The 20,669-nt window shown below is 36.5% G+C and overlaps 1 protein-coding gene across 2 annotated transcripts in view; it reads right to left on the bottom strand.

Moving 5' to 3' along the window:
• LOC149570800 (plant/protein) overlaps positions 1-16,549 on the bottom strand; it is a 162,085-nt gene extending 145,536 nt beyond the window's left edge. Inside the window, exons 1-2 of one of the 2 annotated variants that reach the window (XM_089812366.1) lie at positions 16,152-16,549; positions 16,003-16,043 (exon numbers count right to left, since the gene is read on the bottom strand). In XM_089812366.1, coding sequence (XP_089668492.1) covers positions 16,003-16,043; positions 16,152-16,275 — 165 coding nt within the window. In that variant the 5' untranslated portion in view covers positions 16,276-16,549. The remainder of the gene's footprint in view (positions 1-16,002; positions 16,044-16,151) is intronic. The other variant, XM_089812367.1, reaches the window with a different exon arrangement.
• Positions 16,550-20,669: the final 4,120 nt, after the last annotated feature.

The raw sequence follows: 20,669 nt of genomic DNA, 5'->3' as shown, positions 1-20,669 counted from the left end.
AGTGCAAGAGCAATCTTTTATCAACTAAAAAGTTTAAATTAAAAAATAAATAAATAAATAAGAGGAAAAAATTAGAGACGCCCAAAAAATAGGTTAAAATAAAAAGGGTATTTTTTTATTTTAAAAAATCATATTAGGTGTCATTTAATATTATGCATCTTGCATTTAATATTTAAAGCTAAGTAGCTGAATCGGGTACGGGAACGGGTACAGGTACGTGGGTACGAAACGCTGGTACGGAAGAATTTTTTTAGGTGTTGGGTATGGGTACAGGTACGTCCACATATATATACAAAAAATCTATATATATATATATTATATGTATGTGTGCTGCTAGAAAACATACCAATATCAAAAACAAATTAAATTTAGAATTTAAATACCAACACATATGCTAGCAGCTAAACAAAACCATTATAAATTTCAGACTTTGAAACATAAGTACTAATTAGCATAAGTAATTAATCTGAAATTCAGTTTTCGATATCAAAAAGGATCGAGCTAGTGTCATGAAATATAGTTATTGTTTGCAATAGAAATAATACTAGAAATCAGTATCACTGATCAGCTCACTAATCAGAACCATATGGGTCATCATCAATAGAAAGATTGTCATCAACATTGACATTAGATGATTGAATCCCACTGGTATTTGCACTAAAAATATGCTGGCTAATTAAATCATCCATTGGTAAAGCTGGTGCACCAATAGGAAGATCAAAGTCAGTAGACTCTGGTTCTACATCCCATAATTTTGCTGCCCCTTCCTTGTACTCATCAGATTTGTGAGTAAGAAGGCGCAAGTTTGAATGCACATAGACTAAATCCTCAGCTTTGCTTGATGCCAACCGATTGTGCTTCACTAAATGGATGGAGGAGTATGTACTCCAATTTCGTTCAGCTGAAGATGAACTAGCAACCTAATGAAGCAAAGGAAGATCTCATTGGAGTCTCTAAAATTTAAGTAAATCAAATGAGTTTATTAATTTCAAAATGACAACCAGATTTAGAGTTTATAGTATATAAAAACTTACCTGTGATAGAACTTTGATTGCCAGAATTTGGAGGTTTGGCGATTTGTGGCCATTGAGGTACCACCAAGAGTGAGCATCCTTCCTATACTTGTCACGAATAGCAGCAAGAGTATGACCAGTGGATGATACAAAATCAGCAAATTCGCTTGTAACTGCATACTCCATTTCAATATCAGGGAAGAGTTTAGAAATAGCTTTCCTAACCCCTTCACCTACTTCTGCATCACGATATGGTGGCACCCTTGTTGGCAAAGCAAGAATCTCTTCACTATAATATTTGGGACTCGATGAAAAGGCAAGAAGATGGAGTGGGGTGGTCATTTTGTTCCATCGCTCAACACATATTAATTGCACCTCCTTAAAGAAGGTTTCTTCAGGGTCTTGCTCTTTTGCATTTATGACAGATCTCATATTGTCAATCATTGAGTCTATTCCATCATAAACCTCCCCCAAGAATGGCTTATCCATGTCAATGAAGCGTATCATACCTAGGATGGGCTCTGTGAAACTAAGAATGTATTCTGCACGACTCCACCAAGTTTCATCCAAAATCCTTCTCCTGATATCAGTTGCCCTCTCATTATTGGATTGCCTCCATGTGTTCCATTGGTGGCTGATCACCATACTAGAAAGTGCCTCTCGAACCTTCACAAGCCGTCTCAAGACAATTGTATTTGATGCAAATCTAGTCTCAGCAACCTATTTGAAAATTAAAAAAACAAGTAATTAAAAATAAAGAATATGCACATATATAGTTTTGCTGAAATAAATAAGATAATAAGTTACAACTAACGTAAAACATAAAATTGTAGTATTTGAATTTTGGATTACCTTCAATAGTTCCAGCCGCAAGAATGATCTAAAAATGGCTTGGGAGAAGTGGTGGTTCGTTATGAACATTTGGATATCTTGAGCTTCATCATAAACTTGTTTGATCCAAGCTATTTTAGTACCCAACTTCTATAGCATGAGGTTGAGTGAATACATGGTACAAGGTGTCCAAAATATATGTGGGAATTGTTTCTCAACTAACATACCAACTGCTCTACAGTTCTTTGCATTGTCTGTTACAACTTGGACAACATTTTGAGGGCCTACTTCATTAATGCATTCTATGAGAATGTTAGCAATGAATTGTGCATCCTTTACTTCACCCTCACAATCAACAACTTTTAGAAACATTGCCTCTTTAGGGGACATTGCAATCACATTAACTAAGGGTCTGTTTTTTGCATCCTTCCACCCATCAAAAATAATGGACACCCCTGTTTCTTTCCATAAGGCTTTAATAGGAGCCAATGAAGTTTTTATATGCTTGACCTCCTTTGTCAATAAAGTGGTATGAACCTTCTCATACCCTGGGCCTGTGTACCCCTTTGGAGCTTCATTTATTTTTCTTATCATGTCTTGCCAATAGGGTGATCTGACAACATTGAATGATAAACTGTTTGCATAGAGGCACCTAGCAATCGCTTCATCAGCAATATCTCTATAATCATTATTAAATGCCATCTCCAATGGTCCTCTTGCTCTCTTCGGATTACTAGTCTCATCTTCATTTCTCGTCATAAATGGATGGCTTTCTACAACAATATCGGGAGCAGCACTAGGTGTATGGCTTTGAGATGATGAAGCACGTGACTTCCGTGAGCCCCTTCCTTTGGTCTTCAACCATGGATGCCCATACCTACTTTCAATTCTTGCACCCGCTTCCTCTTGTTCCTTAATATATGCTACTACTTTAGAAACCGGTATAGGTACCTTATCTTTTCCTGGACAAGCTTTGATTCCCTTTCTAGGAATCGCACACAAATGCCCTTTCACTCGGCTGTACGAACTTGTATACTGCACATCACATCCGGGACATATCCAAATACATGTCCCTCCACCAAGAACATGCTCTAATATGTTCACATGCCTCCATAATGGTGAAGCTAGGTCGACAGTAAATGCAAGAGTAGTGTCTGCCATGTTAAATTTGAATAACTGCTAGGACCCTGCAATTCATACAAGAATAACTTTTAAAACAAATAATTTAATTTCAATAGTAAAATAATAAAACTTGAAATAAAAAATATTTAATAAACTTATTTAGCATTTAGTATTTACTAATAGTCTAATAATATACTTATTTATATATATATATATATATATATATATATATATATCATATATGTTTATAAAAATATGATTATTTTAGTGTTTATAAACTTGTATATATTTATATAAACATATTTTATAATTACACTAACCTTATCATATTTCTAATATGATAAATTTATAATTTTATATAAACATATATAGTATAATACTATAACTGCATATACAACCATATATACTAATTATTACTCTAAACATAACAAATTAAAATAATCATTGAAAACGAAATAATATTTTTGAAACTACTGGCAATAAAATTAAAAAAATCCATGGTCGGCAATGGAGTCAGAAAAACCATAGATGAAGGTCACCGACTTGCCTGGATAATGGTCGCATCGCGTGGTTGAAGGTCGCAGACACAGGTTGAGGTCGCAAATGTAGGAGACACAGGTCGAGGTCACATTAATGGATGCCGTCTGCACAAATGCAGGAGAATTGCAAACCCCAGAGCTTGGCAAACACAAACGCACACAAGAGAAAGTAAAACACAGCCACGCCGCATTGTGTTTAACAAGATATTTTAGGGTTTTATCCGCGGTCAAAGTCAAGGCATTGACAGGAGTCGACTTGGAGTTGACATGGAATCACCACGTTAGCACAAAATCGCTTTGAAACGAAACGAAACGAAAAACTGATCTCTATTCGTGCCCACAGTCGATTCCCCTCGGTTTCTGATTCCGAATCAACTCGTACCTGGAAACAATGGGCTGGGGGGAGCGATTCAGCTACTTAGATTTAAAGCAAGGTTGTTATATCTACTACGGTGACTTTTTAAAAAATAAAAGCAAAAATCATATTAGGTGTCATTTAATAGTATGCATCTTGCATTGAATATTTAAAGCAAGGTAGTTATATCTACTCTCTCCAAATTTTATTTTACATTGATTGTGATTGTAATCTCATGGGTGGTAAGTGCCTATATAAGCAAGGCATATGAGGATTTGGAAGGAGCTCTCTTCTTGTGAGAAGTTGTAATAATCTCATATTGTAAAAGATCATAATGACCTCTTTCTAAAGAACTTGCAAGGATCTCATCCTCATGCATTTGGAAGCATTGTAAGCATCTTCAAGTATTATCAATCCATGCTTTGTGAAGCATTTTTAATCTCCCTTTGTCTGTATTTTGTTATGTTTTTATGTATGATTTTGTAAGGGTGGTTTGGCCCTTCATCAATGACACTTCCAAGTTGTATACAGCTGAATTTTTGTCAAGCCACCTGGACCAAGAAACAAGCAAGGTAAGAATGAGAGAACCCAATGTTGTTTCAGATTTGTTCTTAAAAAGTATAATGACAAAGGGACATTCTTCATGGAAGAATGACAAGCTTCTTCCAGTTTTTGATCCCTTCTTGAGGTATCTAACAAGGAACATTGTAACACTTGCAAATTGTACACAATTCACTGCAGCGTACAAGCCAGAAGATCAAGAATTTTGATACTTACAAGCAGGTATAGAACTTCAATTTGAAGAGAAGAAGAATCAAATGACAACAGACTAGGGTAAAAATATGGTTACAAATTGGTGAGCCGCTATAGAATAATACATGCTGCGTCCTACAAGCAGGCATGCCATATCTTGACATGAGGAAAAAGTACAACAACATGCAGCAAACATTTGAGCTAGTCAGCATAAAATAAGTAAACAAGAATAGATCCAAGCAGCTAATCCAACATTGTACACTAATGCTTAAGAAAAGTAATGCCAGCCTTCTTCCTGAGATCCTATAGCTTCAAAACAGTGGAGGAAACCACATGCATTATATCATTTTCTTTGCAAGAATGTAAAGCAACATATATGGATGTACATTTTTTGTGAGTTATCTGCTCAAAAAAATAGCTAAAAATGAAGAATGTGTCTTTCAAATGCCCTGATAACTAAAATGTTTCAAGTAACTAAAAAGTTTCCAACCGAAATGCACATTCTCTACAACTCTTGACAGCCAGAAATCCCAATTTACTATGAAATATTATCATTAAAATTTTAAATAAACAGTCTGCAGGTTCAGTTGTTCAACATGAGATGCATGGCATTCCTGGTAAATTTGTTGTACCAATTTTGAAATAGAATTATGAAATGAGGTAAGAAGCATTGATTGATCAAATTACGTAACCTAATTAACACTGTAATTCAGTTTCAATTGCAGCAAACATTTTCCAAACAATGTGAATTAGCAAAAACAGCATCAGCATGACAAATATGTTCTTATGAATTCAACAACAATCTATCATGTATTCCATATGCATTTGTAGCCAGAGGTTTTAAAAATTAGTTATTGCAAAAACCAAATTTACAAGGAGAGAATTTGGATGTCACCCTATCTTCAGATTGTTAGAACCTGTCCAGCATATCCCCTTGAAATTCGTGATAAGGTCTAACAGTCTCCTATGAGATCCTTAACTAGAATGATAGTGGTTTCCTGAATAGATGCATCTTTTGGGAGAAACGGCCAACTTAACTCCCTACAAGTGGTGTAAGAGTGAGGTCACAGGTTCAAATCCCCTTAGGAAAAGTTGCATAGGAGATTATTTGAACATGTCCAACATATCCCTGGGGATTTCTGATATGGCCTAACAACCTCTTGTGAGATTCTGAACTGGGATAGTAGTGATTTCCTAAATAGATGCATCTTTTGGGAGTAACAGCCAGCTCAACTCCCTACACAGATAAATATTCATTTTTAACTTTTAATTCTATAACAGAGTTCTTTGTTCTGAAAACATTACTCAAATCAAATGCAACGTCCCTATTGGCCGTATTCCTCATCTCTATGCCTACAAACAATATCAATCACTAAAAATTGATATTAGAATTATGATCAAGAAGTTACTACAATATTCAGATTAACACATCATAGGATCGTTTAAATATGGATTAATACATCATAGCATATTCCTCACAGCCAATCACATTGTCCATTCCTTGGAAACACTTGCAAATGGCAATTATCACGATTGATTATCCTTGACTTGCTGAGAGTGTGGAAGGTGGGCCACCCTTCTATCACTCAATCTACTTTAGAGGCTTGTCATCCTCCTTGATCCCAAGAGCATGGAAGGCTGGTCGTCTTCCAACTCCTATTCAATTTAATAAGACAATGAAAGTGGGGTCATCCTTCTCTCATGAACTCGAAAGGGATTTGTCCTTATCATTTGCAACACACTTCCACAAAATCAAACTGATTTCTAAAGGAATTTTCCAGATTATTGCTAACTCCATTTTGAATAATAAATTCATTTCTATCTCTTAATAATTATAAGCAGAATTTTATGCTAGGGCAGCAACAATTAAGGAGCATTATCAATTGCAATGAAATAACACACTAAAATAAAAGGATTTTCATAGTAGAGCTCCAAGTTCAAGTCGTAACATATGCATGAAATATCACATGTTATACCCTACACAATTGTTGACGTGCCATATCTCAAGAGTGAAGGCAAGTTGTAGAAGAATTTTGGGGGACTAAATACCTTTCTATTATAGCATCTACAAATGTGGCCCTAGAAGATTTTAAAATAGCACTAAAGAAGTAAAACTAAAGTTAAAGGTAGCCAATTCATTATGCACAAATGTTTGAGCTGTCAAAAGAGAGAGGCGGCTAGATAGAAGTATGCTACTTTGTTCAAAAAACTTGATGATAGAGAGTTAAAAGGTTAAGGATGTTTTTTTAAAGGCCCAAGACTAACATGATGGGATCTGAGTAATCCCATGCAAATACGAACTTTTACACAGTACCTTGTACATATTGTTCAAACTTTTTAAACCTTGGGTTTGCACCTCATGACCAAACTCAAGAGTAAATCAAGCACTTAAGCTGCAACTAGATAGAGGAATCAAAGAACGCGAATCCTATAACATCATAAATTTTACCCCATGCAATCTCACATCACATCTTGCATCACGTACGACTTCTCTCTAGCCGAATCGACAATAATGTAACCTCTTCGCCTTCTGCCAACTTGCCTCGTCATCGATCACCTCAATTTCTTGACTGTTTAGCCTAGATCATTCATGGACACATTTGAGACAAGGAAATGTTCGTGGGTCAGGTATTCATCCCACGAATCTCCATGACCACGTTGGTTGTTAGAGCACTATTGTTTGATTCCTAGTAGTGTAACGTCCCTATGGGCTTGCACCAACATCGACACAGCAGTCAGCCCTCCATATCTTCCTAATTCAAATTCATTTTAACTGTAATACACTACGATTTGGCTCTCCAAAGTTCATACTCTCAATTCTCACAACTTTCTCAACTTTTTTTGGTTCATCTCATCTCCATGTGGCTCATAGTGAAGCTCTTACAACCTGAGAGGCCCATTCTCTTCCTCACTCTAGCATATCTATTTTTCTTTGGTGTTGAAGGTTAGTGTCTTCTTTCCAAGTTTTCCATATTCACATTTGTATCATATCTTTCATAGTATTGTTATCATTTATTTCTCTTTCATTTCATTTTATCTCCTTAATCCATATCTATCTATGCAGCTATTTGTGGAGTTGGAAACACCAAACATGAGCTTGACTGTGGCAAGACTTCTATTAGAACCAACCCAACATTTTGTCTTTGGTTAGTTGTGTGCAAGTACAATGAAGGCAAGTCGTAAGTATTGGAAGCTTCATTAGCTGGACCCATTGCAAGTATCTCTCTCTTTCCTTTCATCCTTCGAATTGTTCTTTTTTTTTTTAATGATTTTACTACATTTAAGTTTATAGAATTTAGGAAAGAGAACAGTACTCTATCAATTTGTGTCTTTCTAGTACAAATCCTCATACAAACCATATGTGCATCAAGTTGTCATCCACAACCTAAGTATGCAGCTTGGATAGAGAACTAATGGAGTATACCAAAGATCCCTCACAACTAGAGTATGTACCATATGTGGTCACAATACTTATGTTAATTAGACAATGTTATACACGTGCTACCCATACAAGGAGCAAACAATGAGGTTGAAGTTCCCTAAGGTTACTCCTAGCAAAGGGTAGGACATGGAATCGTTATGGGATCTAACCACCCCTCATAGTTTTTTTATTTTTCCCTATCTAATCTTCATGGATGCAATGTCATCAATGATACACCAATGCTTGTAGTTTCCTCATGAGGGCGTCAAGCATACTATCCAAGACACTATCTATAGGCCACTGTGTCACATCAGAGCTTCTCCCTTGATCATTTTGGTTGGCTCCAATTGTACCCATGCTACCTCACAGGATTTAATGTATGAGGCTTATTTCAAGTACAAAACCGAAGAGCTAGGATAGGCATCAATCCAACTTGTTGCTTCTTTTGCTCCTTTTGCATATGTTGTTTGTCTCCGATCTATTTGTGCATTGCAACATGCAACATCTTCTACTAAGGGCAACTTCATTCCTTAAGGAAAATGCCCTCGACCTCCCAAGACCAAGAAGCCTTTGACGGTGCCACTTGCTCCCTCTATTGTGCTCAAAACAAGAAATGGAAAGGTGCATATGTCGCAGAAGTTGAAGTCCCATGCATTTGAGCTTCCCATTTTATTGGACATACTTCACTCTACAATGTATGGAAAGGGTAAGTGATCTCTATTAGCCTCTAAGAGTCCCTATTGTTCCTTTGACTTCTCCTATAGCATGAGGAAAGGCACCTGTGGCTAAGACTATAGTCTTTGCATCTATAGCACCTCTTATTTCATCTATTCGACCTTCTACCAACAACAACACAGAGGGTAATGCCTGTGAAGCAAGATGTTATAAAGCCTTTTAAAGTCTCTACTTTGGACACCAATCTACATTGGAACCAACATGCTCATAAGTGTAAGCATCATCCACAAGTGATGGCTAGGAAGCCCAAGGCCACTTTAAAGGCTAAGGGTCAATCTTCGATTCCCACTTTTGTTCTAAATCCCTTCGTTCTCATTCTTGTTCTTGTTGTTCTTGTTGAGGTTGCTTCTATTTCCACTCCAACATTTGTTCAACTCTTGTCTCCCTCAAGAGGGATGAATGAGCCTCATCCAAGAGGGCGCAAGTGTTAATTGCTCCCTCCCTTGAGCCACCCCTTATTGCCTCTCTTCCAAGCATCCCACCACTTTTGTGGACAATATACATGTTGCACATGCAGGTGATGTCTACTATGGCCCTATTTCCTCTTGTCATCTCCTCTCCTCTCCATAACATCTTTCCTAGGGCCTTGATTTACCATGGTGGATGTAAAACGTTATGCCTTGGCCACCTAAGCATAAGTTTGAATAGGGCCCCGCCCTCAAGTTTTGTCTCAAGAAGTCAACTTACAATTTCCTTGTTCACATCAATTCTTTTCGTTGAGGAGGTTCCATGTTCACCTAAGTTTCTCACCGCCTCTTTTCTACAGGTCAACAATACACCTCTTGTCAATGAGCATTTGGTTGAGTCAACTTACTCATCTTCAAGTGTATGTTCAACTATCTAGGGGATAACTCGGCGCTATCAACTATCTTTACAAGATTGTTGACTCTTTCCTTACATGACCTATTGGATGAGAATCTCAAAGTGGCCTCATCCATAGCTCTCACTATGGGTGAAGCACTTGGCACTGCTTTAACCAGCATGCCTCTTCAAGCTTGCCCTCCCTCCCCATATGATCAAGATTGGGAGGACAACAATCTGATAGCGGATGATTGCTAGGTAATACCTCTTCATATCTTTAGATTAGATTGCTTGTTTAACAATTTGTTTTTGATCCCTACTGCTTATCTTTATAGATTTGTTCTCTTTTGAAGAACCCAAATTACTCTATAGGTGCACAGAAATTAAGGATAATATTTTTCTACACTTCTATTTGTCTCATCATTCTTCTATTTGTCATACATTGATTTTTAACATTCAAGGACGATACGAAGTGCTTGAGGCATTTAGGCCTTCTTCCATGTTGACCCGAGTTTTTATATGATCTTTGTTTTCATGTACTCTTCTTCATATGCTCAAAAAAAATTTGGGACATGACAAGTAATTCATGTGCACTTAATATATGTCTTGACGTCTCTATTATCAATTATCCTAACCCTAAATAATAAAATCCCCCTATCTCTTGTCCAATGTTGTGGGTATTATGTGCTACATGTTGCAATGTAGCACTCCATGAATACATCACATTACGTTTTCATGGCACAACATCCTTTTCTCCTTATAGTAACTTGTGTTCCCTTTAATGTAACATAAATCATTCTCAGAGTGGCAACCTATCTCTCTATATTATGATCTATCAAAAACATTATCAAATTTAACTATCTTTTTTATCTATGCCACCTAGCATGGGGACCAAACCATCACACCTAGCTAATGATCTATTATCTTTTCTATGGCACAACACAACTTGTCAGTTATCATGGACCGATATCATGATCATGGGGTCCCTAGCATAACACAATTTGTCACCCATACATATCACTTTTATCTTTTGATTGTGTTTGAATGTCCATGATCTTTGTCTTCTACCAATGATCATTTTTGTATCTCATTTTCACTTTTTTCATCAAACGTGTTTGTCTGCAGCTAAATAATTGTGATGATGCAGCTTAGCAATATCTCACATAGACTCGACTCAAGTCTCTTTCCTGGGGTAGCTTTGCATGGATACAAGACTTTGCTTCTCCTTGCATCTTGGGTATATCTCTTAACCCTATCTCTACTCTAGCTTGCATCTATACTCAATAAGTGGGAGCAAAATGTAACATCGTAAATTGCACCCCGTGCAAACTCAATTCGTATAGACCTCCGCTTAATCCAAATTGATGACAATGGTAACTCTTCACCTTCCACAAACCAACCTTGGCATCTACCACCTCATTTTCCCAACTACTCGACCTAGATCATTTGGGGACACATGTGCACCACAAAGGCAGTGTACTACACATTTATCTCACAAAATCTTTGTGAATAAGTTGGTTATTGGAGCATTAGAGTGTTTGAACATTGATTCCTAGTAATGCAATTCCCCTATGGACTATCGCCAACATCAAAACAATGCCCAACCCTCTGTATCTTCCAATTCAAATCTATTTTCACCATCAAAAACTACAATTTAGATCTCCTAAGTTCATGTTCTCATTTCTCATAGCTTCTCCCACTTTTCTAGTTCATCCCGTCTTTTTTGTTGCACACACAAAAGCTCTACCAACTTGGGAGGCCCGTACACTTCCTCGTTCTAGCAAGCTCTTTGTTTCTAGTGTTGAAGGTGAGTGTCTTCTTTCTAGGTTCACATTGTTTAGCATATCTTTCGTAATATGATTAACATTTATCTATCTCTTGTATCGTTTTATCTCTTTGATCAATATCTATTTTATCAGGTCATTCATGGAGGTGGAAGCACCAAAATGGGGATTTGGCGATGGCAAATCTCTTATCACAGCCACCTCAACATTTTGTCTCGTATGTGTACCGGTAGAACGAAGGAGAGTCGGACACGTAAGAAGCTTTATTAGCTGGAACTATTGTAACTCTCTCTCTCTCTCTCTCTCTCTCTCTCTCTCTCTCTCATCCTTTCGATTGTTCCTTTTCTGTTTTATGCTTTTACTGCTTCCAATTTATAGTATTTAGGCAACACAACAACACTTTGTCACTTGTCATCTTTCTGGCGCATATTTTTGTACTCTATCCAGATGTTTGCGCACCGCCCATGCATCCTATATAGAGACCTCACAGGGTTGACCAGAGAACCCTTAAACTAGAGTATCTATCGTTTGTGATCAAAATACTTCTATTAATTAATCAATGTTATACACACATTACCCATACAAAGAGCAAACTTCAAGGTTGGAGTGCCTCAAAATTTGCTCCAATGGAGTGGGATACTAAATCCTAAAGGGGTCTCAGCATCCTTCACAATGGTTCAATTTTCCTGTCAACAAATACATAATAAACTTCAAATGGAGTTTCAAAAATATAAATATAAACAAAAGACAAAGCAGCTGCATGATATTTTGAGTTGCCACTAGAGATTGGACTCGAGAAATATTCCGCTTCTTCTTAGAGAACTCAGATGTCAAGATGTAGACAGTGAGATGACCACATGGAACATTGCAAATAGCATCATGTCATCTAAGGACATGGTCCCATGCGACCTTTCAAAAGTGTTACAATAGTAAAACTAATCTTTAAGACATAGTATTCATTTCCATATACAGGACAAATAAGCTGTCAACAGAGAGAAGGATCTAGAATTATTCAATTGTTGGAGTATAAAGCTCTAACACATTAATATAGACAGGTCATAAGTATGCGCTGATAATAGAAGATTAGATGTATGTTCAATGCTAAACACAGGGAGTCTAGTCACTATAAAAGTCAGACCCATGCAATTGGACTCTAGTACCACATTTTTGTTGGGAATATGAAGTCCAACCGTCATGCGACTATTTGTATTCAGATCTCTTCCTTAATAGTTGTATATGGGTCTATAAATAGATGTGCAGTACATGTACTGGGTGTATTATATATTTGTTTAATATAAGTGATTCCCTGTTGGAGTGTGGACATAACCACAAGTTGTGGTGAACCACAGTAAACACTTGGGAATTTTGTTTCATCTTCTTTGTTTAGGTTTTGTTTCATTTCTTTGCTCGTTTTAATATTTACAGTTGGTATCAGAGCCAAGGTGAGGCTAGAGCAGAGATGGAACGTGAAGTTGATTTTATCTTCACTGAATTTCTTGGAAATTTGGGCTTGGTAGAGAATGAGGTTGTGCCTGCTAAGAGGAGAAGAATCCGCCATGTGCACTGGTAGGATGGCTGGGAAAATAAGCCTGAAGCTGAACCAGAAGAGTTAAAAGCTCTTAAATCTGAGCTTAATGCAATTCTTGAGTGCATGCGTGCGCATAAGAAAGTCGTCATGGAAGAATTGCAGAAGCGGACAAGGGAAGGTAGGACTGGTGAGTCTGTAAACTGCCTGGTGTTGGCATATTATCAAATGGCTTCTCTTATTTCTGGTTCCAACCTCAATGACACAAATAATTTTGCATCCAGAGTTCATAGATACTTTGAAGAGTATGTGAAGTTTCCAGTAGAAGAAGATGAAGGGGCAGAAAACATGACTGGCAGGATGGAAGACACAGTTGAAAGAGGCTTATAAACTGGCCAAGAAGATAGCCAAAAAGCCCAAGTTATTTTTCAATCTGTAGAAGAGGAGCAGAAAAATAAAGAATAATCCTCTAACAGTGTGGTTTGCGATATGGAGGCAAAGGAGTTCACCATGAAAAAAGGTGAAGGGGCAAAGAAAGAAGAATAGTCACATAGCTATGTGGGATTTTTTAGCGGAGAGGAGAAAATTTACAATGTCGTAGCCATGATAGAGGCGGAAGCTCAATCGTCAAATTTTGTGTATAGAAATGGCGTGGTTAAGCCTCTCCAGAATGATCAGTGACACAAAATAAAAGGATCAAATCCTCAGGTTGGGGGTTACTGGCACTCCAAGCATGGCAAACAAAATTGAGAGGACACAGGAAGGACACAGTCTCCTCAACACTGTGAAAGGAGTCCAATGGATGGTGGGGAACCAAAACTGTTCCCCATTCTCAGTATGTGCAGACCCCAAATTCATCCTGGGCCTGGTCTCACAAGTCCCGGTCTCTCCATAGCATGCCCAACAATGGCATGCTTGCCTCACATGACCCAGTTTCAGAGGCTACATATGAGGAAAATAGTTTCCCTACCACATAGAATGATGAGGAGGCCAGCTCATTGCACATACCAAGGAGTCAATCCTTGTCACTGACACAGAGTAGAAAGGGAATGAATCGATCTTCCAATGAAGATTTCATTCCAGGTCACTCACCACACAGAGGCACAATATATAGAATTAATTATCCATTACAATCCACAGTCAATTCTTCTTTACTGCAGGCTCATATGGTGAATGCTGACTTCAATCCTCCACATGATGAAATAAATGTAGAAGTCCAAACTATTGGTCCATGCTGTCCCCTCCCCCCCAGGTGGATACCATTCCCCATATCTGCCGCCACACCTGACCATCTACCTGTCCGACTGACCCTACCTTTAGTTCTGTTCCTTTCCAGCAACCATTCATTTGTACATGGGCTTAGCACGACCCACTGCATTTCTACACGACATAATCACACTGAATGGGCCGATCTGGATAGGCTTGGAGAATGAATCAACCAGCTAGGGATGCATGCAGATGCAGGACATACACAGCCTGCAATCAATAAAACACTGGTTATAGCTCAATCCACAGCCAAAATGATTTCAGCTTGGTCAAAGGTGAAGGAAGAGATGCTGATTGTTCGGGGGAGATTGTTGGTAGTATTTCTGCACAAAATGCTCTGCCTTGTCAACCAGATGCTGATTATTCTCTGCGAAAGTTTGATTCAAATCATTTGAAAGACCAAACAAAAATACAGTATGGTAATAGTCACTCTCCCTTACCAACAATCTTCTCAAAGCTGAATGATGGTGTGAAGACAGGAGCAAGGAGACGCTCCCAGTCATATGGCAGAAATTTCTTACTCTCCACAGTATACAATCAACTCAAATCAAGTTCCAAATGAATTGGTTGTCAAGCATAAATTAGATGGCAATACACTCTTGTTTCTGTCACAAATTGTATTTTGCTGTACAAGATATCCCTCTTAATAGAGAATGTTTTTAGGTAACAATATTGTGGGCAATTTTATTAACGGATAATAGAATCAGATAATGATCCACTAAATACTCTCTTCCATGTTGGAGAGAACGGGAGAGATCATGTTGGGGATGGCAGAGATGTATGTTTTGAATCTGTAGCAAATGGGCTGATGCCCAAGTTTATGTCCAATAATTTTGTAGGGGAAGACATTTATGGTTCTTATTTGATGTAGAGAAGACTCATCCGGAGTGTGCTGGAACAGAATCTAGCGACCTTGAGATCTTCTCAAGGTCTGGTTGTCATCTAAGATATTAAATTAAAATGCAGGGAATGTCAGTGCAGGACTGAACCAGTTGACCTTCATGGGGGAGATTGTTGGGAATATGAAGCCCAACCATCATGTGACTATTTGTATTCACCTCTCTTTCTTGATAGTTGTATATGGGTTTATAAATAGATGTGCAGTCCATGTACTGGCAGTATCATTTATTTGTTTAATACAAGTGATTCCCTGCTGTGGTGTGGACGTAGGCACAAGTTGTGGTGAACCGTGATAAATATTCATGTATTGTGTTTCATCTTCTTTGTTTAGTTTTTGTTTCATTTCTTTGATTGTTCTTATATTTAGAATTTTTGTATAATTATATCTATGAATAAAGAGTGGTTAAGTAATTTTCTGTGCAACTCTATCATTTACGTTTCTGCATATCTTAGTTTTTATATGTTATTAGCGCGTGAACTCATACATGATTCTCTTCGGAAAGGTTCCTGGATCAGAGAGAAATGCGGTCCCTCCTTGGAGTAGGAATAGATTAGAGAGAGTAGCATAAGTGTGCATTGATTCCCTCCAAATGCAAGCAGCGATTTTTTCATCGATGCTGAGTAAAACTAGAGCATAAAAATAATCGGAATCCTCAAGGGACGATTATGCTGCATACCATTCCGATTTTCTCTTTCAAACAAATTCTATTAAATTATTACATTAAGGAGCGGAATGTATGCAAAAAGGGGGGAATTAACCAGAAGCAAAACTTCAAGATAAATCCAACAAATGAAGAGAGCTAAGATTTTCAACTAAAAATGATAGTGATCAAAACTTTTCGAAACTCTAAGAGCAGGATTGTCAAGATTTCGGATCTAATTTTTCTCCAAAACGTTTCTAATCATCAAAAACAACTATTGTGAAACAACTGAAGATGAAAGTCAACAAAAACCTACTTGATTGTCCCTAACAGCATCCGCAATCCGCTTCTTCACTTCTGTTCAGTTTCAAGCAATATACAGAAATTCAATTGGTAAATTTAAATGATTACGATGATGATAAATTTTAAGGCAATAATGGCTGAAGTAAGAATGTTGGGCAAGACCTGCTTTGCCAAGTTCGATTGCAAAGAGGTCAAAGAGTTGGAGGAGCTGTTGCCTTGTAAGCATTCCTGATTTCTGGAGCGGTTTGCCTTTATAACCATAGGATGAGCCTGCCGACTCCGACATTTTTTTTCGCTCTTCGATTTCCAGCAAAACTAAAGGCTTGTTTGTTTTTTTTCGCCTGGTTTCGATCCAGTTGGGACAGGGAAGACTATACCATTCCAAACCTCGTTATTCTGACTGTCGAATGAAATGGAATATCTGTTTGATACCTGGATAACAATTTTTGGATAAATGGAGGACCCCTAAATCAGTTTATGGAGTAAACAGATTTTTCACGGAGAATTTCATAATATTAATTTTTACAAAAGAAGTTAGTCAGATTATTTTTTCAAATAATTCAAAAAAATATCTTCAAATATAAAAATAAGGTTTTTTCGGTTAATATCAAATTTGTTGACGGCACCAACCTAGCTTCATCGGCAGACTAACCGTTGATTGCCACCACAAAACTTCTTTCATTAACGAACTCAAATTTAAATTATAAATTCAATAAATGAATCAAAAGATTATACTACTTACAAAATTTGACTAAAAAATTGTTTCAATAATTTTTTCAACCGTTATTGATAAAAAGTTATTTTAATGAATAATTCAAATTAAAGTTATAAATTAGATTAATTATTCAATATATACACTATTTATTAAGTTATAAATTAGATTAATTATTCAATATATGTATTATTTATTGATTTATAAATATTATATTTTTTTTAATTAATAAGTTTTTATGTAATATCTTGTTTTTATAAAACAAGGTATAGAAAATCAATAAAGCAAGTAATACTAAATAGTTGATATTAATAATCATTTTATTTTATTAAAAATTTAAAAAATCATTTTAAATTTTAAAAAATTATTTAGAAAAAAGTGATTTTAAATTTTAAAAAATTATTTAGAAAAAAGTGTAGGTATGAATATTAAAAATTATTTATTGATTTTTATTTAAAAGTGAAAATTTAATAAATTTAATCATTTATATCATAGATTTTTTTATAAAAATATAAAATAAAAAATTTTATATAAATATTTCTAATGGCAAATCTTGGTCTACCTATCTTTGCTTTTATAAGCAGGTTTCCAAGAACCACCAACTAGTATTACATAAATGATGTGCTACCAAGTTGCAGTGATCCACATTTATTATTAGACATTAACTATTATTTTCCAATTTTAAATAATTACATCAAATATTATCACAATGTTACAATGCAACTCATAAAAAATATTGCTTAGAATATTTACATGTTTCTTGCCATGATTTCAGTCCCATATTTTTTATCAAACTTCTAGTATTATGATTAAATCAATGCGATGTCATGTTTGTGTCCAAATTGCCTTTAAGGAACTTCTCTTCTCATTTTCCTTTGTGTACACCTAGGTGGGCATTCAAAAGAAATTTAATGCATTCATTCATAGTAGGTGATTAGGGAAGGGAGGGTAAGTTTGTGCATTTCCCAAATGAGAAGAAAGTTGTTCACAAAACCTAGTATTTCATTGAAGGCATGATACATCTTAAAGAAGAGATCACATTGCATTTAAAACAGATGGCAACTAAAAGCATTTGGATTGAAGCTCAAGACCAAAGTACAGATCACAAGAACATTGTGGAAACCAAAGAAGTCGAATCGAATGTAGGAGAAGGAGATAAATCATCACAAATGATGAAAGAACCTGGTCAAAGTTGGTATGACTCTCTTTGAAATCCAATCGATGGCTTATATTTAATCTGTGTATTTGTGTTACAAAGTTGACAAGTCAAATGGCTCAAAGATTAAATCCGGATCATCAGATGAAGACCAAATTGACAGATGGCATTTTAAGATGAAATTATAATGGTCCTCAGAGATGTATCTTCTCAGTCGTCAGATCTTAAAGATCAACGATCGTCGCATTGTTAGTGTAGTTTTTTATTTTTCCTATTTTGCTAGGTTTTTCCTACACTTTTAATAATCTCGCTTAGGTTAATAAAGCATGTCTTATTGGGGGAATGGTTGTGAGGTGTCACCTTCCTACATGTGAGCATCAATTAGCTATCTTGGGAAGATACTTTGCTATCTTTAGTCCGATAGATGGTTGCTCCTCATTGGTTGGTGTTGCCACCTCCTCCCTCTTCCTAGCCTATATAAGCATGCTACATGGCTTGTATTTGCATCTCTTGTTTTTGCATCCTCTTAATGCTATTTTGCTTCCAGCATTTGCATTACTCTCTTGGAGACTAACTCTATGATGCTATTTTGATTTTGTATCATCTGCATTCATAGTTTAGATATTTATTCTTTGCACTAGTTTTCTGGGTTATTAATCTTATCAGATTCTAACATGGTATCAGAGATTTTCTATGTGCAAAAGTAGAGTTTAGTTTCCTTATTTCAGAGATTCGGGGGGGGCAAATAAACTTTATTGTAGTTTTTTGAAAAACGAAGTATGCCCTTCTCTTGCATCTTTGGATGATCCTGAGAATCAGAAAAGTTTTGACAAAAACAATTTTTCTCTAGGGTTTCAATCTCAAATCTGACAACCAACTTGCATATTTGGAGTTTTCAATCAATTTTACAAGTTTCAGCATGCCATTGATGGACTTAAAAAGCTGATCCAGCATTTGCATGTCATATTTTGGTTGCTGGGGTCATTTTTTGCTTTTTTGAGCCATTTTTTACTGTTAAAGGCGTCTGATTTACACTACAACAACATCTTCTGTATATCAGCAAGAAAAACGCTTTTTGGGTTTTTTTCGCAGCCTCGAAAAACCATCTGGTAATCTTTTAGATTTTGCATGCAAGCTGTATATTTTTCAGAATCGAGCATGCAAAGCTACAGCCATACCCCTCTCCGTTGGCAGTCGCAGATTTGAATGCAGTTTTCAAATATCTCGTTCTTGCTCATACAAACTCCGATTTTGATGATTCTTGTTATGAACTTGGCTATTTTTTTGTGCTCTATCCACTAGTGGAGTTGTTTTTTGATTTTCATGCATGAATTCTTCAAAAATTGCAGATTCTCAGTCATGACTGTGCACAGTTCTCATTTTGAAAATTTTGGAGGATCATAACTTTCTCATACGACCTCGTATCGAGGTGATTCTTTTTTTGAAAGTGCATGATTTTTTGAGTAGATCACAGTGGTGCTATTTGTTTCTTTGATTATTGTGCCCAAGTTTCACTTTTAGCATATGCTCTTTATGAGGGTTTGTAATGCATTGAAATCAAGACCACTAAGTATCTCTTTCTAGTGGTAGTTGTAAATGCACTAAAATAAAGTGTCAAATCATATTTCTTTGGGGGAGTTCTTTGATTGAGTAAAGAGGGGGGGGGCATTGTCGTGGCTGGGTTCTCTTCTTTCTAGCATTTCTTCTCTGCATTTCTTCATCATGGATCAAACAAATATGCCCATCCTAACTCCATACAATTACTTTGAGTGGAAATCATGCATGACAATTCACTTAAGGAAAGCTGGATTAAATAGGATAACTATGGGACTTGAAACTGAACCTGCTAAAGATGAAGATAAGCCTAAGTGGTTTAACAAATGTGATGAGGCATTTGGAACATTGTGTTTGTCTGTTTCTCCTGACTTGCTATTTCACATTGAGTCTTTGGATACACCAAATGAAGTATGGACAAAGCTAGAAACACTATTTGGCACATAAGATTCAATGAGGGGTCATATGTTGGAAAATGAATTAATTAGTTTGAGTCCAGGCAATTTCAACGCAATCCAAGATTTCTTCACCAAATTGAAATCACTAAGGCTACAGTTAAAACAATGTGGAATTGAAAAGAAAGATGAACAACTGATTCTTAGTATTCTATCTAAGCTAAGTTCAGAATATTATGTGTTTGTCTCAACCTTCTATGCTACTAAGGGTGCACTTGGTACTCAATTCACCATGCCATCTTTAGATGATTTTGCTATCAATCTCACTCGAGAATAGGATAAGCTAATCCAGATGGGCATTCTTAAGTCCTCTAAGTCGCATGCCTTGGCTACCAACCAAGGCACAAAAGAACAACAAGGACAAAGTAGTAACAGCAATAGTAAGGACAAGAAACAAAAGAATAGCGAGGAGAAGAAGGATCAGATGCTGGTTTCTTCAAAAGCAACTATTGATACACCATCTTCCAAGGGTGATAAGCCTAAGAAAGAAAAGGTCAAATGTGCCTATTGTAAAAGACCTGGTCATGATGAACATAAATGTTTGCAGAAACAACTTGATCACTTAACATACATTCTTGAGAAGAATAATATCAGTGTTCCTGAGTCTATCAAACAAAGTTCTAATGAAGGGTCTAACAAAGAAAAAGAAAATAGCAAAGGGAAACGAAAGGGCAAGGCCCTTTTTGCAGTTGCTTCCTCACCATCCACCTGGGTTCTTGATTCAAGTGCTTCACACCACATGGCTTCATCTAAGGAAGAACTTGCATCCTTGGAGCTATGTACTATGCCTTCTATTTTGATGG

Source organism: Cupressus sempervirens, chromosome 2, assembly GCF_028749045.1.
Source record: "Cupressus sempervirens isolate cs-2001-9-10 chromosome 2, ASM2874904v1, whole genome shotgun sequence".
NCBI lineage: Eukaryota > Viridiplantae > Streptophyta > Pinopsida > Cupressales > Cupressaceae > Cupressus > Cupressus sempervirens.
Note: the sequence above shows the minus strand (reverse complement) of the source record. Positions and strands in the feature narration are given on the sequence as shown.